General features: G+C 38.9%; 1 protein-coding gene across 8 annotated transcripts in view; it reads right to left on the bottom strand.

The window, feature by feature from the left end:
- Positions 1-27,651, bottom strand: part of l(2)k01209 (lethal (2) k01209) — a 268,161-nt gene that overhangs the window by 93,726 nt on the left and 146,784 nt on the right. For 7 of the 8 annotated variants that reach the window (XM_070096203.1, XM_070096201.1, XM_070096202.1 and 4 more), the window contains one exon: positions 16,365-16,526. The exons of the other annotated variant lie outside the window; for it this stretch is intronic. In XM_070096203.1, coding sequence (XP_069952304.1) covers positions 16,365-16,526 — 162 coding nt within the window. The remainder of the gene's footprint in view (positions 1-16,364; positions 16,527-27,651) is intronic. 8 annotated transcript variants of the gene reach the window in all.

The raw sequence follows: 27,651 nt of genomic DNA, 5'->3' as shown, positions 1-27,651 counted from the left end.
GAGAAGCAGCTTATAAACCGTATGGCAGGAGAGGTGCAGCAGTCATAGGTGGTGTCACATTTGTTCAATGTGGAAGTAGGTCATGCCCAAGAATTAGGCACAAATGTGACACCACCTATGACTGCTGCACCTCTCCTGCCATACGGTTTATAAGCTGCTTCTCCGCTCATATGCCGTATTCTATTCAAGATTGATGGACTGAACACATCGACTCAAGGTTGAGGGACTGATTACCTCATTCTCCTCCTGTTCTTCAAGTTTCTCCTACGTATGGACTGATGAAGCCACTGTGTGGCGAAACATTTCCTCAATAAAGATACCCAAGAGTTGCACATGTGTCTAATTTATCAACATGTCGGTTCTCTGAACCATTCATCTACAAACCTGTCAGACACTGCAACTGCTTGGGATCTTAATACTTAGGAATTCTTCGCTTGCCTAATTCTTGGGCACAACCTACTTCCACATTGAACAAATGTGACACCACCTATGACCGCTGCACCTCTCCTGCCACATGGTTTATAAGCTGCTTCTCTGCTCATATGCCGTATTCTATTCAAGATTGATGGACTGAACACATCGACTCAAGGTTGAGGGACTGATTACCTCATTCTCCTCCTGTTCTTCAAGTTTCTCCTACGTATGGACTGATGAAGCCACTGTGTGGCGAAACGTTTCCTCAATAAAGATACCCAAGAGTTGCACATATGTCTAATTTATCAACATAAATTCTAGTGGCTTCAAATTTAGCGCAAGAAGGCTTGTAGGCCTACACGAGAGAACGGGTCTGCATGGTCAGTGTGTGCAGTATACAATAAATTGGGGTGCCAGCACTGCATTGTGGAAATACTATATTTAGTACCCTTTGTTCACCTTGCCTTAGGGTTGGAAAAAACCTCACTCCCAAGTAAACTGGAAATCTTCTATTTCCCAGTGATACTTCTAACAGTAAGGAATGTGGAAGTGAAGATGAGTTCTATGGTTTGGAACAGTTATTAACCAAAAGTAATGCTCATGATGCTGGAAATATTGCCGAAAACCCCGATGACCCTCAACCATCCACTTCTTGGGCTAGTCCATCTGGTTCATGTCCAGTTTTACAACACCATAACCAAAAGCTTATACAACAGAACGCCTGTATCCACTGATTCGGTATCCGCAGTTTCAGTTATCGTGGTTTACTGTGGCCCAAAAATACCTCTTAATTTTGCATAATAATGGCCCCAAAGTGCAAAAGTAGAAAAGCTGGCAAAGCCTAAAAGAAGCCGTGAAGTGCTTCCCATAAGCGAAAAAGTGATAATTCTCCACATATTGTGCATACTTTATCAATTAAACAATAATAAGTATGTATAGGACTTATATATAGGGTTAGCTGCTATCCAGTTTCGGTATGCATCGCAGGTCCTCGGAATGTATCCCCACAGATATGGGCCTCCTACTGTATTCTCCTGTGGCCAGGGCTCACATCTGAGTAATAGTGATGATAAGGATGTGGATTTTTATTTCCTAGCCATCGATGACCATTCGAGTAGTAACAGTGATGAAGAATATTTACCAGTGAAGCATCAATTTATACGATGCAGCATGGGGCCTGGTAGAGTGCCACATACTATCCCACTGGGATGGAGTACATTCCAGAGCCCTACACCAGGAACAGACAGTGATAGTGAAAATCAAGTTGCTTTAATTGGGATGAATAATAAACCGCATGCGGCAGTAGGTGGTGACACGAGGCATGCAGCACCAGGAGCAGCCCAGGCTCGGAGACGTGATCATACTCAACACCACAGTGACCCTCAGCATCTTCAACCACCCACACACCAAACCTACAACCTGCACAACCACAACCAGCTACTAATATCCAGTTCTCATTACCAAACAGCATCTGGGATTGGCAGGAATATGTAAATTTTGTGCCCAATCCCCATCAGTTTGATGATACTCACAGTGGACTGTAATACTTTAAACTAATTTTTTGATCAACCCCTGATGGAAATTATTGTCATGGGAAATGAACAGATACTTTGATTCAATGATGGTAAACACAATGGTTTCACCATAATCATAACTACACCAGTGGAAGGAGACAACTGTGGCTGAGATGTATCTCTTCTTTGCCACAATAATGCTTATACAGGTCCTCCATCACAAATCCGGCATCACTGGGACCTGTAGTGTGCCAGATTACTAAGTTTGCCGAATTACAGAGTGGTTAAGTTAGAATACACTTAATAAAATTAACCAACTTGACTTACACAGTTCATTGAACATCAGCAAAAATCGAACATTTCCGCTACTTTGAGCTCAATTTCAAGGTACTTTTTGTCATGAAAGCAATCAAAATCATGTCTATTTCTGAAATATATCTTCCATTATATCAAATGAGTCCAAAAAATGAGAATATGTACAACCATAAAAACCATACGAAAATATACTGCAAAGAGGCAGCTAATGGCTGAGAAGTGAACTCCCTTATTTATTGTCCGTCATTTTTATTTTTGTTGTACGTTATGAAGCATGTTTCCATCATACACTGCCCAAGTTTCAATGAGATAGCCCAACAAACAACCAAGAAAAAAAAATATTTACCAAAAATCATATATGGCAAGCCCAAGCCAGGTACTGGAAATAAGTCACTTTGACTTTTCTGGGTTATCCCAGGTTCTCTATACATACACTGCTATGTATGATAATCTAAGTAACTGTATTTGTGTATATCTGAATAAACTTATTTATTTCTAGTCTGTCAACTGAGTACAAGAAACTGCCCATTCACTTATTTCAACTACCCAATAAAGTGGTCAGAAATTGGCAGTTTGGTCGATTTCACACAAATTTCAACAGATGCCAATTTCAAAATAGTGTCCAGAATAAACAATGCAGACATTCCTGGCACTAAAATAACATTTTCTCTGTTCATTAGTCACGGCTACAGGCCTCTCTTATATTACTCTTGCTTACCATTTGGAATTTTTATTCACAAAAAAAAAATAAAAGATTTACTGTTATGCAGATTGCTGCATTATTGTAATAATTGTATAAATAATGTCAATCCATTCTTGACTCCATACTGGAATTTAGACTGGCAGGCGGACAGGTATTGGACGGTGACGTCATTTGTTTACTCTTGAGCTTCGCTAAAGAATAGAACATTTTCGCTACTGTGAGCACAATTTCAAGGTACTTTTCGTCATGAAAGCAATCAAAATCATATCTATTTCTGTAATATATCTTTCATTCTATCAAATGAGACTGAAAAAATGAGAATATAACCATAACAACCATACAAAAATATACCGCTAAGCAGCCGCTAATGGCTGAGAAGTGAACTCCGCTATTTATGGTCTGATTTCTTTCATTTTTGGTGTACGTGAAGAAGTATCTTTCCATCATACATTGCCCAAGTTTGAATAAGATAACCCAACAAACAACTGAGAAAATAATAATATAATAATAATAATAATAATAATAATAATAATAATAATAATAATAATAATTTTATTTACTACACGTACATGTACAAGGTATACAGGCCTAGCTGACATAAGTAAGTAAGTAAGTTTATTCAAGTATACACAAATACAGTTACATAGAATTATCATACATAGCAGCATATGTGTAGAGAACCTAGGATAACCCAAAAAAGTCAGACACAGTGACTTATTTCCATTGGGGTCCTTTTACCTTATTATTATAATATTTTCTTATTATTCTATAATGAAGATAACATCTTATTATCATACTAAAAAGACTACTACACGAGGGTCATTAAGACTATCTACAATACGAGGGTCACTATCGACAATACGAGTGACATACTACTGTATAGAAAGGCACTTGTTACGCTGAGTATTTCAAGAAAATTAGGTCAGTGTCCCAGGATAACACCCACACTAGTTGACTAACACCCAGGTACCCATTTACTGATGGGTAAACATAGACAACAGGTGTAAAGAAACATGCCTAATGTTTCTACCCTGGCTGGAAATCGAATATTTACCAAAAATCATATTTGGCTAATCCAAGCCAGGTACTAAAAATAAGCCAAATTGACTTTTTTGGGGTTATCCTAGGTTGTCTACACATATGCTGCTATGTGTGATAACCTATAGAGAGAAAATAACTTTTTTGTTTCATGTTTATGGCGGAGTACGAGTGTATATCATAGTTAGCCCTGTGCTATACTCCGTTTTCTCTAATATAAGCCACCAAGACAAGGATAGGAGAATGGTATTTGTTTACCATATCCTCTTCATACCTCTGTCGAACTGCTCGGTGTTATGCCAAATATTATTCATTCTGGAGTATTTAACATGTTTTATGTTATTTATATTGTTTCTTATGTCATATTAGATCAATTGTGATAGGCAAATAAGCTGTAGTGTTGATATTAGCGTAATAATAAAGCATATTCTCCAGCTTCATGAGACTGAGCTCATGACAACTGACAGTGGCTTCAAAGCCACCTTATCTTTAACCCTTTGACTGTCGTGGCCGTATATATACGTCTTACGAGGTACCGTGTTTGACGTATATATACTCATAAACAGCTATTGGAGAATAGATGGGCTAATGAGAGCATAGGCAATGGGGTCGAAGAGGTATGGGGTAAGTTTAAAAATGTAGTGTTAAGAGTGTTCAGCAGAAGTTTGTGGTTACAGGAAAGTGGGTGCGGGAGGGAAGAGGAGCGATTGGTGGAATGATGATGTAAAGAGAGTAGTAAGGGAGAAAAAGTTAGCATATGAGAAGTTTTTACAAAGTAGAAGTGATGCAAGGAGGGAAGAGTATATGGAGAAAAAGAGAGAGGTTAAGAGAGTGGTGAAGCAATGTAAAAAGAGAGCAAATGAGAGAGTGGGTGAGATGTTATCAACAAATTTTGTTGAAAATAAGAAAAAGTTTTGGAGTGAGATTAACAAGTTAAGAAAGCCTAGAGAACAAATGGATTTGTCAGTTAAAAATAGGAGAGGAGAGTTATTAAATGGAGAGTTAGAGGTATTGGGAAGATGGAGGGAATATTTTGAGGAATTGTTAAATGTTGATGAAGATAGGGAAGCTGTGATTTCGTGTATAGGACAAGGAGGAATAACATCTTGTAGGAGTGAGGAAGAGCCAGTTGTGAGTGTGGGGGAAGTTCGTGAGGCAGTAGGTAAAATGAAAGGGGGTAAGGCAGCCGGGATTGATGGGATAAAGATAGAAATGTTAAAAGCAGGTGGGGATATAGTTTTGGAGTGGTTGGTGCAATTATTTAATAAATGTATGGAAGAGGGTAAGGTACCTAGGGATTGGCAGAGAGCATGCATAGTTCCTTTGTATAAAGGCAAAGGGGATAAAAGAGAGTGCAAAAATTATAGGGGGATAAGTCTGCTGAGTATACCTGGTAAAGTGTATGGTAGAGTTATTATTGAAAGAATTAAGAGTAAGACGGAGAATAGGATAGCAGATGAACAAGGAGGCTTTAGGAAAGGTAGGGGGTGTGTGGACCAGGTGTTTACAGTGAAACATATAAGTGAACAGTATTTAGATAAGGTTAAAGAGGTCTTTGTGGCATTTATGGATTTGGAAAAGGCGTATGACAGGGTGGATAGGGGGGCAATGTGGCAGATGTTGCAAGTGTATGGTGTAGGAGGTAGGTTACTGAAAGCAGTGAAGAGTTTTTACGAGGATAGTGAGGCTCGAGTTAGAGTATGTAGGAAAGAGGGAAATTATTTCCCAGTAAAAGTAGGCCTTAGACAAGGATGTGTGATGTCACCGTGGTTGTTTAATATATTTATAGATGGGGTTGTAAGAGAAGTAAATGCGAGGGTCTTGACAAGAGGCGTGGAGTTAAAAGATAAAGAATCACACACAAAGTGGGAGTTGTCACAGCTGCTCTTTGCTGATGACACTGTGCTCTTGGGAGATTCTGAAGAGAAGTTGCAGAGATTGGTGGATGAATTTGGTAGGGTGAGCAAAAGAAGAAAATTAAAGGTGAATACAGGAAAGAGTAAGGTTATGAGGATAACAAAAAGATTAGGTGATGAAAGATTGAATATCAGATTGGAGGGAGAGAGTATGGAGGAGGTGAATGTATTCAGATAGTATTTGGGAGTGGACGTGTCAGCGGATGGGTCTATGAAAGATGAGGTGAATCACAGAATTGATGAGGGAAAAAGAGGGGAATGTATGAGAGTATAGTTTTACCAACGCTCTTATATGGGTGTGAAGCATGGGTGATGAATGTTGCAGCGAGGAGAAGGCTGGAGGCAGTGGAGGTCATGTCTGAGGGCAATGTGTGGTGTGAATATAATGCAGAGAATTCGTAGTTTGGAAGTCAGGAGGAGGTGCGGGATTACTAAAACTGTTGTCCAGAGGGCTGAGGAAGGGTTGTTGAGGTGGTTCAGACATGTAGAGAGTATGGAGCGAAACAGAATGACTTCAAGAGTGTATCAGTCTGTAGTGGAAGGAAGGCGGGGTAGGGGTCGGCCTAGGAAAGGTTGGAGAGAGGGGGTAAAGGAGGTTTTGTGTGTGAGGGGCTTGGAATTCCAGCAGGCATGCGTGAGCGTGTTTGATAGGAGTGAATGGAGACAAATGGTTTTTAATACTTGACGTGCTGTTGGAGTGTGAGCAAAGTAACATTTATGAAGGGGTTCAGGGAAACCGGCAGGCCGGACTTGAGTCCTGGAGATGGGAAGTACAGTGCCTGCACTCTGAAGGAGGAGTGTTAATGTTGCAGTTTAAAAACTGTAGTGTAAAGCACCCTTCTGGCAAGACAGTGATGGAGTGAATGATGGTGAAAGTTTTTCTTTTTCGGGCCACCCTGCCTTGGTGGGAATCGGCCAGTGTGATGATAATAAAAAAAAAAAAAAAAAATACTCATAAATTCTAGTGGCTTCAAATCAAGCAGGAGAAAGCTGGTAGGCCCACATGTGAGAGAATGGGTCTGTGTGGTCAGTGTGCACCATATAAAAAAAATCCTGGAGCATGCAGTGCATAATGAGAAAAAAAAAATCCAACCGTTTTATTTAATTAAAATGCCAACTTTGTGGTCTATTTTTGTATAGTATTTATGGTTGTATTCTCGTTTTCTTGGTCTCATTTGATAGAATGGAAAACATGTTATAGAAATCGAGGTGATTTTGATTGATTTTACTATAAAAAGAACCTGGAAATGGAGCTCAAACTAGGGAAAATGTTTGATTTTTGCCAATGTTCAACAGTAAACAAATAATGTCATTGTCCAATAAATGTCCAACTAGCCATTCTAATATGCAGTCACGAATGGGCTGATGTTATTTATACAATTATTACAGTATTGCAGTAGTCTGCATAATAGTAAGTCTTCTATTTTTTGTTTGAATAAAAATTCAAAATAGAAAGCAAGAGTAATATCAGAGGGGCCTGGAGACATGACTGATGAACAAAGAAAATGTTATTTTAGAGCCAGGAATGTCTGCATTTTTCATTTTGGACCTTATTTTGAAATTGTCATATTTTTTAATTTTCGTGAAATTGGCCAAATTATTGGGTAGTTGAAATCAGTAAATGGGCATTTTCTTGTACTCAATCGATAGAAAAAATGGAGTTCTAAAGAAATAGCTATGAGTTTGGTCGACTGGAGCAACAGAATTAGCCAAAAATAGGGCTCAAAGTGGGCGAAACCGCCAATTTGTAAATATCGCCGAGGTCGGTAACTTCGAGAGAGCATAATTCCGTCAGTTTTCCATCAAATTTCATTTTTTTTGGTGTCATTACAATTGGGAAAAGAGTCTCTATCATTTCATAAGAAAAAATAATTTTTTTTTTTTTTAAGTTTTGCGACACCAGGAGACACCTCAGGATTAGGGGTTGCGACAGTCAAGGGGTTAATGGATAATGTACTGTGTAGGTGCTTTACATAATGAGAAGCATTTCTTTTATTCACTGGAACCATGGCTAGGGCAGGTTAAAACAATAAATGGAGAAAAAGAAATTGGAATGACTTATGCAGCAAGTAGCGCCACCAAACATTACCAGCAGGTTGGTGTGGCGACCCTGGAAATTTGAAATTATGCTAGCCAAAATTAGTGCCGAATAACTGAAGGAACCGAATAACAGATTGCCGGATTTGTGATGGCGGACCTGTACCACATATGTATAAGCACAATATCAAATCATTCTAGGCTATAGACTGCTTAATTTCTACCCAGCCTTCAGTAATATTAACCCAGTCAACTGATTTATGCTTCTCTTATATATGCTGCACTTCTCTGACAAAATAATGCCTGACAGAAATGACATATTATACAAGATTATGGATGTTTTTATGTAACTGAAACAGAAGTTCAGTATGTATTTTTATCCCATCAAGAACCTTGTTACTGATGAGTCTTTGATACTTTTCAAAGGTAGAATGTTGTTCAAACAGTACATTCCAAGCAAGAAGAAACACTTTGGTATCAAGCTGTTTGTGTTGTGTAATTGTGAAAGTGGTCTGGTATTGGATATTGTTGTGAACACAGGAAGTAAAACACTGGCAGGGCCAGGATCTATGACTTGACCCCTGCAACCACAAATAGGTGAGTACTGAAAGACACCAAGAAGTTATTAGATATGCCAGGTGATGTGATGAGAACAATAATGAAACCATATCTTGATAAGAGGCATACAATATATATGTGTAGTAGGTTGGTAGACAGCAACCACCCAGGGAGGTACTACCGTCCTGCCAAGTGAGTGTAAAACGAAAGCCTGTAATTGTTTTACATGATGGTAGGATTGCTGGTGTCCTTTTTTCTGTCTCATGAACATGCAAGATTTCAGGTATGTCTTGCTACTTCTACTTACACTTAGGTCACACTACACATACATGTACAAGCACATATATACACACCCCTCTGGGTTTTCTTCTATTTTCTTTCTAGTTCTTATTCTTGTTTATTTCCTCTTATCTCCATGAGGAAGTGGAACAGAATTCTTCCTCCGTAAGCCATGCATGTTGTAAGAGGTGACTAAAATGCCAGGAGCAAGAGACTACTAACCTCTTCTTTTGTATATATTACTAAATGTAAAAGGAGAAACTTTCGTTTTTCCTTTTGGGCCACCCCGCATCAGTGGGATACGGCCAGTGTGTTGAAAGAAGAAAGATGTGTACAAGGTATACAGGCCTAGCTGATATCAATGACATACTACTATATAGAAAGCCCCTAGTTATGCTGAGTATTTCAGGCAAATTAGGTCAGCATCCTAGGATGCGACCCACACCAGTCAACTAACACCCATCAATCAATCAATCAATCAAGTTTATTCTCTATAAGGATTACAATGCGCTGTTTACAGATTTTGGTTACTGCGTGGTTTACATTTAATAAAATACTAATTACAGAGGGGGCCACTAGGACACCTAGCATGGCTAGGCATTTCGGGCAAATTTTGATTAATTCTTAACCCTAAATTATTACAAATTATGGAGTAAGTTGACTAAATACTAAGTGACTAAATACTAGTTTGTGAGTAGCAATGTGAATGCTTTTGTTTTGGCACAATACATAGTTTCTATATTGGAGTATCACAGGCAAACTTATGACTAGTTAGGAATCATTATTTTAAGATTAAGATTCATATTTCTGTGCTTATAATCAAATGGGTGAGTGAGTGAGTGTAAGTGTGAACCACCAGGTGGTTTTTATGTAGTTAGTTGATGGGGTGTATCAGGGAGATAAGATATTTTCTAACGGTAGTTTTGAAGGTGATGAATGTGTCTGCAGTTCTAGAGTTTTCAGGTAGGGTATTCCAGATTTTAGGGCCTTTGACATACATTGAATTTTTGTACAGGTTCAGTCGGACTCGGGGAATGTCGTAGAGATGTTTGTGTCTGGTGTTATGCCTGTGGGTCCTGTTGCAACTATCAAGAAAGTGTTTTAGGTCAAGGTTAATATTGGAATTTAAGGTCCTGTAGATGTAGATTGCACAGTAGTAAGTGTGGATGTTCTGAACAGGGAGTAACTTTAGATCTATGAAGAGTGGGGGGGGGGGTGTTGCCAGGGATGGGATTTAGTGATTATTCTTACTGTGGCTTTTTGTTGGGTTATTATTGGCTTTAGGTGTGTTGCTGCAGTTGATCCCCAAGCACAAATAGCATAGGTGAGGTATGGTTAAATGAGTGAATAGTATAGTGTGAGAAGGGCATTTTGCGGCACGTAGTATCGTATCTTGGAGAGGATCCCAACTGTTTTGGATACTTTTTTTGTTATGTGTTGGATATGGGTGCTGAAATTCAGGTTGTTGTCAAGGTATAGGCCTAGGAATTTGCTCTCATTATGTCTGGCAATTAGAGTGTTGTCGATCTTAATGTTAAGTTGCACAACACCTGCTCTGCTACCAAACATAATATAGTAGGTTTTGTCAGTGTTAAGTGTAAGTTTATTGGCTGTCATCCAAGTCGATATTTTGAGCAGCTCCTTATTAACAATGGTGTTGAGGGTGGCAAGATTAGGGTGAGAGATGACACAAGTCGTGTCATCAGCAAAGAGAATGGGTTTCAGGTGTTGGGATACGTTTGGAAGATCATTGATGTAAATGAGGAAGAGCAGGGGTCCAAGGACACTTTCTTGCAAAACTCCAGTATCAAGTGGCCGTGTTGATGATGCCGTGTCTTTAATGGTGACATAATGATATCTATTAGTAAGGTACCCATTTTACTGATGGGTGAACATAGACAACAGGTGTAAGGAAACACACCCAATGTTTCTACTCTGGCTGGGAATCGAACCCAGACCCTCGCCGTGTGAAGCGAGAGCTTTAGCCACCAGGCCACCAGATGACATTTTTTTTCAAAATTATATAAGAAACACACTAGATAACACATAAACACGATACATGCAACCACAGCAGAATAAATTGACATAAATCTGAGATGTGATTACCAGATGGCTTGTAGGAGTGAAGGAAAGAATTATGGTTTCTCTAGTCCAACACCAGAAAATTATTCCTTTCGCATGTCTTCACTGGTGGCTATTTATTTATTCAACTGTACTAACGTGAATATAATTTGTACACAATGTACAAATTGTTGTGTTGTTGCTGAGTGGCTGTGATAAAGTCAACAATAAACAGTGTTTGTGGTGTCTAACACAGAAGTATTTTGTGAAGGACTACCAGGTTGTGTTTTGCCAGACACTATATCTTCAGTACTTCAAGAAGCACCAGTCAGCAGCAGCGGCAGCAGAGGCATCAGCGGCATCCTAGCAGCTCTTATTCTTCAAGAAACCATCGCTCATCAAAGCCTGTGATGGCCTAATTGAAGGTACAACTACATGAACCCATGTAGACCACAAAATGACCCAAGAATACTAAGAATGTAACCCAAATCTTGACAAAATAGAAGATCTAAGGAAGACAGCCCTGCTAACCCAAACACTGCCTCTGCTGCCAAAATCACTTAACTCAAGCTCAGGGAAATCAAGCCTTCTCCACCATAGCTACACAGTATCTACTTTAGTGATGCTATGAAAGGATATCGCAGAAGAAACAACAGCAGTAAGGAAAGAATAACACCAAGGACCCTACAACTCAACTTGTCTACCCAGCAGGAAGCCGGTGTATCATCAATCCCCCTCACCACTACCACCCAGGGAACAACAACAAACATGGCTGACTCCCCCTCCAACTCCACTCCCTTCAAAGGATTTACCCATGATAACTCAGGTATGATTATTCCTGACAATATCAGGGACTACATCGTCACTCTAGAAAGCGAAATCAAAGATATAAAAGCAACACTTGCACAATGAGAATCCAAGATAACCAACCTCGAGAACAAGATCCAAAACCTTGAAGAGAAGATTACATCAGGAAGTGCTGACACAGAAAATACTCTGAAAACATCTATAGCCAGTCACACTGAGCAAATAACAACCCTAAATATGAAGGTTGAAGAAGCAATCAAGGACTGGAATCAGAACATGCACACTCGACTGAATGAATACCTTGATTTCCAAGATGACAAAACTGAACAAGATAAGTTGTCTGATGCAGTTATAATAAACAGCCCTCACATTCCTATATCTGTCCATTGAACTTTGTTTACCATTAATTAATTTAGTCCCTTATATATTTTCTCTTTTAGTTTAGCTTTATATAACTACCTTAGGTCATATATTCACAATTGTTAAAATAATCAAGGTGCTATTCTCAGGTGCTAAAGTGTAATAAGTTCACTTTTTTGCCATTATATTCCCAAGCTCATTTATTTGATTACCACTTTATTTGTTCACCACAACTTATATTAGTCCCTTTTATATTGTCTCCTTTATTTTAACTTTAAAGAACTACCTTTAAAGAACTACCTACTATTATATTCCCAAGCTCCTTTATTTGATCATCACTTTATTTGTTCACCACAAATTATTTTAGTCCCTTTTATATTGTCTCCTTTATTTTAGCTTTAAAGAACTACCTTAGCTCATATTTTTACTTTTGTTAAAATAATTCAGGTGCTATTTTTTAGCTTTAGAATATTTACTTTGTCTTATACTTAATTCTAACTATAGATTCACTATAAATCTTATGATTACAAGCATTGATCCTGATACCAACCTCTTATTGAATGACTTAAATGAATCAAACAGTAACTGTAATTACTACACAGCAGAACAATCAAAGGCACTTCTCAGAGCCAACAACAACATAACTGTCTTTAACTACAATATCAGATCTTTAAGCAAACATTACGATGACCTCATAGCATTACTAAATTCCCTGCATGCCAGTATGTCCATCATTACTCTCACCGAAACCTGGCTAAAGCCTGATACTACAGATGTCTATGCCATTCCTGGTTACACAGCCATACACAACTGTAGGCCAGATCAACAAGGGGGTGGCACAGCTGTATATTACTCAGGCCAACTAGAATGTATCACTAATACTTGCACAAGGGATGAGCATGGGGAATATATAATAGCTAAATTCAAATCCAAATACTGTACCTACAAAAACCTCTAACCGTGATAAACATCTACAGAGTACCACAGTCAAACATTAGCCATTTTAGTGAAAACCTAGGAAGTATGATAATTGATGCACGCATGAATAGATCACTTGCTACTCTCAGGTGACTTCAATATAAATCTCCTGCAAGACCAGGACCCACACGTTACTGAATTCACAAACACTGAGTAACTGCTTGTTGCTACCAACAGTAACAAAACCTACAAGAATTACAGAGACTAGTGTTTCCCTACTAGACCACATCTGGACCAACACCATATCCCCTTTAAAATCAGGCATAATCATAGATAATACCACAGACCACTACCCTACCTTCCTCATAACTAATCTAGGCAAATTACCCCAAGACACTACTAAAGTCACTTTCAGACTTCACAATGAGGCAGCCATTAATAACTTCACAACAGCAATGACAAACATTGACTGGCACACTGAGCTAGAAATCTATACAGATATTGACGAAAGTATTAATAATTTTCTAAAAAAGACCCAATACCTCTATAACAAGCACTGCCCTAAAAAAACTAAACAGATGACAGCTAAGAGACTGAACAGTCCCTGGCTAACACCCAGCATCCTCAAATCCATAAATACAAAGCACCTATACGAAAAACAGTACAGAATGGGTCACATAACCAGAGACCAAACAAAACATTACTCGTCAATCCTAACCAGCCTGATAAGAAGGGCAAAAAAATTGTATTATGAGAACAGATTATCCAACTTAAAAGGTGATATAAAAAAGACCTGGAAAACCCTATCAGAAATTCTAGGAACAAAAAAGATATCACGAAATAGCGAAATTGAACTAACAAAACCAGATGAACCCCAACTCCCACCAAATGAAACAGCAAACAGACTCAATGAATTCTTCTCCACCATAGGAAAAAACCTTGCCAATAAAATCCCAAGCTCAAATACCCCACCCAATGACTACCTCACTGGCAACTACCCGAACACACTGTTCCTAGCTCCGACTAACCCAACAGAAGTCTCCCTTATTATCAACACACTAAAAAACAAGACAGGAGATTTAAATACCTTACCACCCTTTATATACAAAAATGTGTTGCAAGTGCTGTCACCAATCATTGCAACACTTTAACAAATCCATCGAATCCTCTACCTTCCCTACAGTTCTCAAAATAGCGAGGGTCACCCTGATCCATAAAGGAGGAGACCAAACAGACTTGAATAACTATAGGCCAATATCCAACTTACACCCTCTCTCTAAAATCTTCGAAAAATTAATTCATAAGCGAATCTATTCCTACCTCATCTCCCACAACATACTCAACCCCTGTCAGTTTAGGTTCAGGCCTAATAAAAATACGAATGATGCTATTATACACATGCTAGAACAAATATACACTGCACTAGAGAAAAAAGAAGTCCCACTGGGAATCTTCATTGATTTACGTAAAGCTTTTGATACAGTTGACCACGACTTGCTCCACATAAAATTGTCGCACTATGGTATAAGAGGGCACTCCCTCAACTACCTAAAGTCATACCTCAGCAACAGAAGCCAATATGTGTACACAAATGGAGCAAACTCTTCCGCACAGCCAATTACAGTTGGTGTCCCACAGGGAAGTGTCCTTGGCCCTCTTCTCTTTCTCGTTTACATAAATGACCTACCAAATGCATCGCAACTACTCAAACCCACACTATTTGCAGATGACACTACATACGTCTTCTCTCACCCGAGCCCAGTCATGCTAGCCAATACTGTGAATACCGAATTACAGAAAATATCTACCTGGATGAGGACTAACAAACTTACTCTCAACATTGACAAAACCTACTTCATTCAGTTTGGTAACAGAGCTACAGATGTCCCTCTTAACATAATGATAAACAGATCACCTATCATAAAGCTCACAGAGGAAAAATTCTTAGGAATCCACCTTGATAATAGACTCAAATTTCGAACACATATACAATAAATTTCCAAGAAAATTTCCAAGACCGTAGGCATACTATCGAAGATACGGTACTATGTTCCACAGTCAGCCCTCCTGGCCCTATATCACTCACTGATTTACCCCTATCTTACCTATGGAATTTGGGCATGGGGCTCAACAATAATAAACCATCTCAGACCATTAATTGCCCAACAAAAGGTTGCAGTCAGAATGATAACAAATTCCCACTACAGGCAGCACACTCCACCAATATTCAAAACTCTAAACCTACTCACCATACAAAACATCCATACTTATTATTGTACCTACTACATACATAGAACACTTAACTCGGATATAAACCCTCCCCTCAAACGTCTCCTTACCAACCTCAACAGAACACATGACCATAACACAAGGCACAGATCACTCTTTGATGTTCCTCGTGTCCATCTCACACTATGCAAAAACTCAATGCACATAAAAGGCCCAAAAATCTGGAATTCATTACCTGTGAATATAAAAGAAACACTGTCTGTTTATAAATTCAAGTCTCTTCTTAAAAATCACTTACTCACCCACAACTAAATAAATACTGAATAATTGTATCTCATAAATGTTTAACCTGTGACCCAATCAAACTTTGTTATTTTTAATTACATTACCTAACAGAATACTCCATTCTACTGAATGCACAGCAACACAGTAAATGACCATATGACCTGTCTTTGAAATACTCATTTGTGCTTAATTGTTATCTGTTTACAATAATGTTTACCACTGAATATATCATTGCTTAGTTAATCTTAAGTTAATTTTAAGCCTGCCCATAATGCTCTGCATACAAGGGGCTTTGGCATGTTACACTTAACCACTGTATTTCTTTGTACCTTATGTATCATGTTCAAACTAATAAATAAATAGGTGTGGCAGGTGAAGAGCTACTACACCTGACTTTCTACAATAAATACGTACTCATCTCTCACCCTACATTAAGACTACAAATATTTTAAGGTAAGTAATGAATGTACTGTATATGCATTTTATAGCTCTGGGGTGCTTTAATGTTATATATTACATGTAGTTGTGGTAGCCAGGTGGGCTACCATACCAACCACACCTGACTTTCAACAATAAATACTACTCACCTCTCACCCTACATTAAGACTACAAATATTTTAAGATGAGTGTACAGTGTGTGTATTTTATTTTTTATTTTTTTTAATGCCTAGTTTTATTGCTAACTTAATATGTTAGTGTAAACTTGTTATCTAGCATTTATAAGTGGAAAAAATGGCATTCCACTTTACAGCAGTAGCGTAGCCTAGAACCTAATCTACCATGTAAGTGGGGCCCTACTGTATTAAAAATTATCAAAGAATTGAGTTAGTTCGTAATAATTGTCTTTATACATGGCTTTAAACAGTCACACTATGAAGACACTATCAGCAATAACATAATCTATATTACCTCTCTTTTTCACCAACTTACCATAGATGGAGCAATGTAGTAATCAAATGCTGGCTTAACAAACTTGAAATATTGTTTAAGGACACCATCAAGCTCTCTTCCTCGTTCTGCAATGTCTCTCTGAAGCCGGCGCACTAATCTCTCATCAGAGTCAGTGTCAACGAATATTTTCATATCTAATAACTGTAAATTAAATGCAAACAATTAAAAATGCATATACAGTGGACCCACGCGAATTTGTAGCTTCAGTAATTCGCGGATTTTTCTTTACAACCTAACTAATAATTGTTTGAGGAAATCCCGGCAAACTCGCTGAATTTTTTTTGGCATTTCTCGTGGCAATATAATTTTTTGTGTGTTTTAACGCTATTAAGAAAAATATAATTTAATAATTTTGTAACATAAATATTAATGTAAATTCAGCAAAATTTCCATATAAAATATAATACAGTGGACCCCCGACTTACGATGTCCTCAACCTACGTTAAAACTGAATTACAATGCTTGTCAGCGTAAAAATATGACCCCGGAATACGTTGAAAAACTCGACTTACATCATTCGTACCACGGTCAGCTGCTGCTGCACCACAATCAGCTGTACTACTCGAAGATGTGGAGAGACTGTTATTGGTGTGGTTTATCGAGAATACTGAGAAACAATTAACCCCAGAGGGTTAGCCACCCAGGATAACCCAAGAAAGTCAGTGTCATCGAGGACTGTCAAACTTATTTCCATTGGGGTCCTTAATCTTGTCCCCCAGGATGCAACCCACACCAGTCGACTAACACCCAGGTGAACAGGAAAAAATGCCTGGAACTAGTGCTCATATTAGTGAATTTAAAGCCAGCAAAGGTTGGTTTGAGAGATTTAAGAATTGTAGTGGCATACACAGTGTGATGAGGCCTGTTCTGGAAGAAAATGCCAAACAGGACCTACATTACTCAGGAGGAAAAGGCACTCCCAGGACACTGTCTCATCACTCATCGCTACATCTTCAATAAAGGTAAGTGTCATTTATTCTTCATTTAGTACACTAGTACATGCACAATATATATTGTGCATGTATCCTTCTTTCCGTGTGCAGGAAAATGTATATTTCATGTGGTAAAAAAAAAAATTTCACACTTTTGGGTGTCTTGAATGGATTACAGTGGACCCCCAGTATTTGATGGCATCGGTATTCGATAAATCCAGTATTCGATGCATTATATCACAAAAAATTTTTCCTCGGTATTCGATACGATTCGTAGGAGACCTGTCCACATGTGGCCTGAACTGCCCCTTGTGTGCCAGTGTTTACAAGCCAGCCAGTGTGCGGGCATCTAAGGATACATTCGGTACATTCCATATTATCCATATTATCACTGTGTTTGTTGCTTGTTTCTGCAAAATAAGTCACCATGGGCCCCAAGAAAGCTTCTAGTGCCAACCCTGTGGTAGAAAGGGTGAGAATTAGTATGGAAATTAAGAAAGATTTTGAAGGATTTGGGGCTAATCCTGAGAAGCCTATACCAGTTGTGGAATGCATTGTGCCTACTTCAAAAATTAAAGAAATGTGTGCACAGTGGGTTGAAGTGCAAACCTTTATGGATGAAAATCACCCTAACACAGCTATTACAATGACAAATCGTAAAGGAACGGGAGGTACAGAGCTCTATGGACAGATTTGTTGTGCGACAGAGGTCCAGTGACTCTCAAGCTGGTCCTAGTGGCATTAAAAGAAGAAGGGAAGTAACCCTGGAAAAGGACTTGCTACCTCAAGTCCTAATGGAAGGGGATTCCCCTTCTAAACACTAACACCTCTCCCCTCCTTCCATCCCATCAATCATCACCAGATCTTCATTAAAGGTAAGTGTCAATTATTTTATTGTTATTGTAATTATTCTATTGCATTAAACTTAATATTTCATGTAGTAAAATTTCTTTTTCATACTTTTGGGTGTCTTGCACGGATTAATTTGATTTTCATTATTTCTTATGAGGAAAATTGATTCGGTTTTCGATATTATCGGTATTCGATGAGCTCTCAGGAACAGATTAATATCGAATACCGGGGGTCCACTGTAATTTGATTTCCATTATTTCTTATGGGGAAAATTAATTCGACTAACGATAATTTCGTCTTATGATGTGCTCTCAGGAACGGATTAATATCTTAAGTCGGGGGTCCACTGTACTGTATAAATTTTTTAGTGCTGTAGAGAGAACACAAAGTGACAGTAGAGGAAAACACAGTTAAATTAAATTACTGTATATTTACTGTACGTATACCAAAGAAAATGGGGTTGCATGAATTACAGTACATATGGGGGTAACATCGGTATTTTACATTCTAGCACTGTGAGAGACATAGCAGTACAGTACTGTATACGGGTTTATCAATACATTCTTTTTTTTTTTTAAGGGTGATGCATGAAGCTGAGTTTGAAATTAAATTAAAGTGTTTTGGGGCATATTTAGGGTTTAAACTATAAAATAGGCCTTTATAGGTAATTTTTTAACTGCGTCCAGAATTCGTGGCTTTTCCAAATTCACTAATGGTCTTGGAAAGTAACCCACACAAATTTGGGGGGACTACTGTACTGTACAATTGTATCTATATTGTGTACATGTATATGCAAGTGTGTGTGTTGTGTAAGTCATGCTTTCTAGATAGGCAGTTCAATAAGCAGAACTGCACTAAAATAAACCTTCTTCAATTTTGTAATACACCAGCCACCTCCCAAGGCAGGATGAACCTCCCCCCCCCCCCAAAGAAAAAAAAAAGATAACATTCACCATCATTTATTCAATTGTTGTATTGCCAGAAGAGTGCTGCTGACATCACAGTTCAGATGACCCTCCACAACATCCTCATTCTTCACAATGCAGGCACTGTACTTCTAGGACTCAAGTTTGGCCAGCCAGTTTCCCTGAATCCCATAATAATGTTACCTTGCCAACATTCCAACTGCATGTCCATTAAAACCCACTCGTCTTTATTCCTATCTAACACGTTCACACAAACACACACACAGTAGACAACCACCTTTCAGGCAAGTTACATTTCAGAAAAATGGAGCTATACTTGAAAACACAATAGGTGGAATGAACAACTTGTGCTAAAATTATTGGGTTATATTCCATGCCACCTCCAAAACAAAGCCAAACAATTTTTCTTTCACCTAAAATAATAAACTCAGTATTGTACAATGATTTTAAAAGGAATACTGATGTTATACATACATCAAACATAATATAGAATGACAGGATGATTAAACCTAGTACATGTATAACCTAATAAAGTTAAGGAATATGAATACACTTACCTTAAATTCAGGTTGTTGTTGGCTAAGTGGCTTGATGTCGGTGGAGAGGTGTGGTGTGGCCCAGTACCTGGAAAATTCTCTGCTGCTGTCTGGTCAGCAGACACACTCACACCATTTATCTTCATGTTATGAAGCTTATTGCACACACTAAAACAATTAAACCAACCATCCATGACTAAAGGTACATTCATTCGCAGGCTTTCCTTCCTGCACACACACACACACACACACACTGTTTTATAGTAAGGTAAGGCTTTCTCGTGGATTACAAGGAAATTAAGTGGTGCACATTTCTTTGTTTTCTCCTGAATCCAATCATTCAGCATTTTTTTTTCAGTTTTATTTAGCTATTTTGATCACTTTCCCATTTTTTCAACAGGTCATAATTTGGATTACTTATCTTCTCCTCGCTGAGACAAACTGAACAAATTGTTGATTCCCTCACTCAGGCCTTGGCTGAATCGACCACACATGCACCAATTTGAAGCATGCCTGTTACCTCTATTTGCTTCACTAAAGGCATAGTTTCATGCTAAAACTTCTTGCCATCTTCACCAACACTATATTTCCTTTCTGATGCTATGAATGATGTCCAGACACAACATGGGGTGGTAAAAAGATCAGAAATGGAGTGACAACACAGGAGACAGTAATCATATGGTAAGCATCCACAAGGTAACTGGTGGTGGCATGAGTGGGAGGCAAAGGGAGAGGGGGTGGGTATAAACAAAGCAAGGTACACCATAATACAAGAGAGATCTGAGGCACACGGGCAGGAATTGGCCCACCTGTATGACTACGATGTCTGGCCATGTAGGAGGGCAGGGTGGAAATGGGTAGAGCCACTGTGAAAGATTGTGAGCCTTCAGCACAAAGGTGAAAATATACAAAAAATTGTGAAAATATACAAAAAATTAATCATCAAAATGTGGAAATGCAGTAAGTGGAGGCACGACAGGTGGTGGTCTATTGTACAACCTCTCCTCACTTAATGATGTACTTGTTTACTGACAACTCAGACTTATGATGAGCTCTCTAACCAGTATACAAACCGAAATAATGTACACTCTCTCCTCACTTAACGATGGAGTTCCATTCCTAAGACCACGTCGTTAAATGAATTCATCGCTAAGTGAGGAGCATACTATAGGTCCACCATCACAAATCCGGCATTCAGTTATTCGGTTCCTTCAGTTATCCGGCACTAATTTCTGCTAGCATAATTTCAAATTCTGATGGTCACCACACCAGCCTGCTGTTACTGTTTGGTGGTGCTACTTGCTGCATAAGTCATTCCAATTTCTTTTTCTCCATTTATTGTTATAACCTGCTTACTTTTAGCCTAGCCATTGTTCCAACGAATAAAAGAAATGCTTCTCATTGTGTAAAGCACATACACAGTACATTGTCCATAAAAGATAAGGTGGCTTTGAAGCCACTGTCAGTTGCCATGAGCTCAATCTCGTGAAGCAGGGGAATATGCTTTATTATTACGCTAATATCAACACTACGGCTTATTTACCTATCACAATTGATCTAATATGACATAATAAACAATATAAATAACCTAAAAACATGGTAAATGTTTCAGAATGAATAATATTTTGCATAATACCGAGCGGTTAGACAGAGGTATGAAGAGGATATGGGATACAAGTACCATTCTCCTATCCCTGTCTTGGGGGTCTTATTATTATTATTATTATGACCAGAGCTTTGGTAAGATGGGTAAGGAAGAAGGATGGGTAAGGATAGAAATATTGGAAAAGGGTGGGAGGGGAGAGAGAGGTAGGATATAAAAGCTAAGTGGCCCAACCACTTTGGTGTAATTTAAAAAGTGTATGTGAAATAATAACATATTCTTGAAGAGGTATAATACTAACCCATCAGAGTCACATATATATAACAGATATATAAGTACATGACTCTGAATTGGTAATAATTATACAAGTTGCAATTGCCTTTTATTTTTTTTTTATTTTTTTTGCGATTGCACAACGGATATTTTAGCAACAATGAAGGCAATAATTTTCTGGCCAGTTTTTAAAGAATCACTTGACAATGGCTTCTTACAGGTGGTGTCCTGCCATAGTAAATTTAGCATAATTTTTATAGTAGAATATTATATAAGATGTCTCCCCAATTGGGGGCGATGATTTTCTCAGTAAACATAGAAGGGCTCTGGTGTTTCCCAATTATCTTCATCAGGGAGGTTGCTCAATATCATTGGTCGATGGTAATCATCTTTATGGATAAAACGACGGACCCTCTGTGGGAGAGTCATTCTTTGAGTCCTGTGAGGAGGAGTATTGATGATATAATCCGTGGTATTTTCAACTTGTAGAGGATGTTCTCTGTCTGGCATGTAGAGTTCTTGCATTGCATAGAGTTGTTTCTTTTTCAGGGTGTCAAGGCATACATTTAAGGCAGTTATATCTTGTTGTACATGTAAATCTGCCATTTTAACTCTGTCTCTCCTCCTGGTAACCGTAATGAAGCGAAGAGCTCTATTCTGGACCCATTGTAACCGTAGCATGTTGGTCTTTGTTGTTAATGTCATTGGGACACATGGGTATTCGAGTATAGGTCTTATTATCATTTTATATAGATGTTTTTTGACATGTGGCGGGGCTTGATTGAATCGAAAGAGACTGCTAAGACCGGCTTTGGCTATGTTGATCTTTTTAGTTACATGAGATGTTGAGTGGAGCAGCCTGTCTATTTCATATCCCAAGATCTTGTTAGGGTTTCTAATGGCTACAGGTGTACCTCTAATGGGGTCTAATATTAGAGAAAACAGAGTGTAGCACAGGGCTGTGATGTACACTCATAATGCACCATAAAACTGAAACAAAACAGCTAATTTCTCTACATAGATTATCATACATAGTAGCATGTGTGTAGAGAACCTAGGATAACCTAAAAAAAAAGTCAGACAGTGACTTATTTCTAGCACCTGGGTTGAGCTTGCCATATATGATTTTTGGTAAATATTTTTGTTTCTCAGTTGTTTGTTGGGGCATCTTATTGAAACTTGGGCAATGTATGATGGAAAGATGCTTCTTAATCTTTTGACTGTTACAGTTGTATATATATGTCTTATGAGCCACCTTGTTTGACGTATTAATACGCATAAATTCTAGCAGCTTCAAATCAACCAGGAGAAAGCTGGTAGGCCAACATGTAAGAGAATGGGTCTCCATGGTCAATGTGCACCATATAAAAAAAATTGGGGAGCCAGTGGTGCACTGTGAGAATGCCATTTCAGTAGTCCTTGTTCAGCATGCCTAGCGGTAAGAAATATGTGACTCTGGCAAATCTGGGACTCGACTCTTCCTAAGTGATGCTCTAATACAGATGGAAGTGTCAGTGAAGATCAATTTCATGGTTATGAGGAGTTTGTGACCAAAAGCAATACCCAGGATACCAGAAGAATGAAGGAGAATGAAGAATGAAGGAGAATGAAAAATGAAGGAGAAAGAGAAAGAGAAAATGAGGGAGAAAGGTAATTAGATAGGATGGAGGGGAAGCGAGCATCCGACCCCACTGTTTTGACAGGCAGTAGGGGGAGTGAGTAATGAGACAATATGTCATTTTGACAGCTGCTGACCCTGACTCAGAACAATTAGAAGCCACACACTCACACACAACACAAGCTTGTCTCATAAACATGCTAGATAACAGGGACATCTTGCTACTCCTACTTACACTATGGTCACACTTCACAGACACCCACATTCATATATATATACATACATCTAGGTTTTTCTCCTTTTTCTAAATAGCTCTTGTTCTTCTTTATTTATTCTATTGTCCATGGGGAAGTGGAAAAGAATCTTTCCTCCGTAAGCCATGCGTGTCGTATGAGGCGACTAAAATGCCGGGAGCAACGGCTAGTAACCCCTTCTCCTGTAGACATTTACTAAAAAAGAGAAGAAGAAAAACTTTATAAAACTGGGATGCTTGAATGTGCGTGGATGTAGTGCGGATGACAAAAAACAGATGATTGTTGATGTTATGAATGAAAAGAAGTTGGATGTCCTGGCCCTAAGCGAAACAAAGCTGAAGGGGGTAGGGGGGTTTCGGTGGGGGGAAATAAATGGGATTAAATCTGGAGTATCTGAGAGAGTTAGAGCAAAGGAAGGGGTAGCAGTAATGTTGAAGGATCAGTTATGGAAGGAAAAAAGAGAATATGAATGTGTAAATTCAAGAATTATGTGGATTAAAGTAAAGGTTGGATGCGAAAAGTGGGTCATAATAAGCGTGTATGCACCTGGAGAAGAGAGGAATGCAGAGAGAGAGAGAGAGATTTTGGGAGATGTTAAGTGAATGTATAGGAGCCTTTGAACCAAGTGAGAGAGTAACTGTGGTAGGGTACCTGAATGCTAAAGTAGGAGAAACTTTTAGAGAGGGTGTGGTAGGTAAGTTTGGGGTGCCATGTGTAAATGATAATGGGAGCCCTTTGATTGAACTTTGTATAGAAAGGGGTTTAGTTATAGGTAATACATATTTTAAGAAAAAGAGGATAAATAAGTATACAAGATATGATGTAGGGCAAAATGACAGTAGTTTGTTGGATTATGTATTGGTAGATAAAAGACTGTTGAGTAGACTTCAGGATGTACATGTTTATAGAGGGGCCACAGATATATCAGATCACTTTCTAGTTGTAGCTACACTGAGAGTAAAAGGTAGATGGGATACAAGGAGAATAGAAGCATCAGGGAAGAGAGAGGTGAAGGTTTATAAACTAAAAGAGGAGGCAGTTAGGGTAAGATATAAACAGCTATTGGAGGATAGATGGGCTAATGAGAGCATAGGCAATGGGGTCGAAGAGGTATGGGGTAGGTTTAAAAATGTAGTGTTAGAGTGTTCAGCAGAAGTTTGTGGTTACAGGAAAGTGAGTGCAGGAGGGAAGAGGAGCGATTGGTGGAATGATGATGTAAAGAGAGTAGTAAGGGAGAAAAAGTTAGCATATGAGAAGTTTGTACAAAGTAGAAGTGATGCAAGGAGGGAAGAGTATATGGAGAAAAAGAGAGAAGTTAAGAGAGTGGTAAAGCAATGTAAAAAGAGAGCAAATGAGAGAGTGGGTGAGATGTTATCAACAAATTTTGTTGAAAATAAGAAAAAGTTTTGGAGTGAGATTAACAAGTTAAGGAAGCCTAGAGAACAAATGGATTTGTCAGTTAAAAATAGGAGAGGAGAGTTATTAAATGGAGAGTTAGAGGTATTGGGAAGATGGAGGGAATATTTTGAGGAATTGTTAGACGTTGATGGAGATAGGGAAGCTGTGATTTCGTGTATAGGGCAAGGAGGAATAACATCTTGTAGGAGTGAGGAAGAGCCAGTTATGAGTGTGGGGAAGTTCATGAGGCAGTAGGTAAAATGAAAGGGGGTAAGGCAGCCAGGATTGATGGGATAATGATAGAAATGTTAAAAGCAGGTGGGGATATAGTTTTGGAGTGGTTGGTGCAATTATTTAATAAATGTATGGATGAGGGTAAGATACCTAGGGATTGGCAGAGAGCATGCATAGTTCCTTTGTATAAAGGCAAAGGGGACAAAAGAGAGTGCAAAAATTATAGGGGGATAAGTCTGTTGAGTATACCTGGTAAAGTGTATGGTATAGTTATTATTAAAAGAATTAAGAGTAAGATGGAGAATAGGATTGCAGATGAACAAGGAGGCTTTAGGAAAGGTAAGGGGTGTGTGGACCAGGTGTTTACAGTGAAACATATAAGTGAACAGTATTTAGATAAGGCTAAAGAGGTCTTTGTGGCATTTATGGATTTGGAAAAGACATATGACAGGGTGGATAGGGGGGCAATGTGGCAGATGTTGCAGGTGTATGGTGTAGGAGGTAGGTTACTGAAAGCAGTGAAGAGTTTTTACGAGGATAGTGAGGCTCAAGTTAGAGTATGTAGGAAAGAGGGAAATTATTTCCCAGTAAAAGTAGGCCTTAGACAAGGATGTGTGATGTCACCGTGGTTGTTTAATATATTTATAGATGGGGTTGTAAGAGAAGTAAATGCGAGGGTCTTGGCAAGAGGCGTGGAGTTAAAAGATAAAGAATCATACATAAAGTGGGAGTTGTCACAGTTGCTCTTTGCTGATGACACTGTGCTCTTGGGAGATTCTGAAGAGAAGTTGCAGAGATTGGTGGATGAATTTGGTAGGGTGTGCAAAAGAAGAAAATTAAAAGTGAATACAGGAAAGAGTAAGGTTATGAGGATAACAAAAAGATTAGGTGATGAAAGATTGGATATCAGATTGGAGGGAGAGAGTATGGAGGAGGTGAATGTATTCAGATATTTGGGAGTGGACGTGTCAGCAGATGGGTCTATGAAAGATGAGGTGAATCATAGAATTGATGAGGGGAAAAGGGTGAGTGGTGCACTTAGGAGTCTGTGGAGACAAAGAACTTTGTCCTTGGAGGCAAAGAGGGGAATATATGAGAGTATAGTTTTACCAACGCTCTTATATGGGTGTGAAGCATGGGTGATGAATGTTGCAGTGAGGAGAAGGCTGGAGGCAGTGGAGATGTCATGTCTGAGGGCAACGTGTGGTGTGAATATAATGCAGAGAATTCGTAGTTTGGAAGTTAGGAGGAGGTGCGGGATTACCAAAACTGTTGTCCAGAGGGCTGAGGAAGGGTTGTTGAGGTGGTTCGGACATGTAGAGAGAATGGAGCGAAACAGAATGACTTCAAGAGTGTATCAGTCTGTAGTGGAAGGAAGGCGGGGTAGGGGTTGGCCTAGGAAAGGTTGGAGAGAGGGGGTAAAGGAGGTTTTGTGTGCGAGGGGCTTGGACTTCCAGCAGGCATGCGTGAGCGTGTTTGATAGGAGTGAATGGAGACAAATGGTTTTTAATACTTGACGTGCTGTTGGAGTGTGAGCAAAGTAACATTTATGAAGGGGTTCAGGGAAACCGGCAGGCCGGACTTGAGTCCTGGAGATGGGAAGTACAGTGCCTGCACTCTGAAGGAGGGGTGTTAATGTTGCAGTTTAAAAACTGTAGTGTAAAGCACCCTTCTGGCAAGACAGTGATGGAGTGAATGATGGTGAAAGTTTTTCTTTTTCGGGCCACCCTGCCTTGGTGGGAATCGGCCAGTGTGTTAATAAAAAATAAAATAACCAGAAGAATGAAGGAGAATGAAGAATGAAGGAGAAAGAGAGAGAATGAGAGAACGAGGGAGAAAGATAATTAGATATGATGGAGGAGAAGCGAGCATCCGAACCCATTGTTTTGACAGGCAGTAGGGGAAGTGAGTAATGAGACAATATGTTATTTTCACAGCTGCCGACCCTGACTTAGAACAATTAGAAGCCACACACTCACACACAAGACAAGCTTGCTGAATGAAGATAATAGCAGTTATATGAAAGTATCCAGTGACTATATATCTTTCTTTCTTTCAACACACCGGCCGTATCCCACCGAGGGGTGGCCCAAAAGAAAAACCAAAAGTTTCTCCTTTTACATTTAGTAATATATACAGGAGAAAGGGTTACAAGCCCCTTGCTCCTGGCATTTTAGTCGCCTCTTAGAACACGCATGGCTTACGGAGGAAGAACTCTGTTCCACTTCCCCATGGAGGTAAGAGGACATAAACAAGAACAAGAACTAGAAAGAATATAGAAGAAAACCCAGAGAGGTGTGTATATATATGCTTGTACATGTATGTGTAGTGTGACCTAAGTGTAAGTAGAAGTAGCAAGACGTACCTGAAATCTTGCCAGTGTATGAGACAGAAAAAAAAGACACCAGCAATCCTACCATTGTGTAAAACAATTACAGGCTTCCATTTTACACTTACTTGGCAGGACGGTAGTACCTCCCTGGGCGGTTGCTGTCTACCAACCTACTACCTAGGGTGACTATATATGTGCATTTTTTTTTTTTAACAAACCAGCCGTATCCCACCAAGACAGGGTGGCCCAAAAAGAAAAATGAAAGTTTCTCTTTTTAAATTTAATATACCTACCATCCGACTTATGGC

This window comes from Cherax quadricarinatus, chromosome 52, assembly GCF_038502225.1.
Source record: "Cherax quadricarinatus isolate ZL_2023a chromosome 52, ASM3850222v1, whole genome shotgun sequence".
NCBI classification, from domain to species: Eukaryota; Metazoa; Arthropoda; class Malacostraca; order Decapoda; family Parastacidae; genus Cherax; species Cherax quadricarinatus.
The sequence above is the reverse complement of the archived record's forward strand: the minus strand, read 5'-3'. Positions and strand labels throughout refer to the sequence as shown.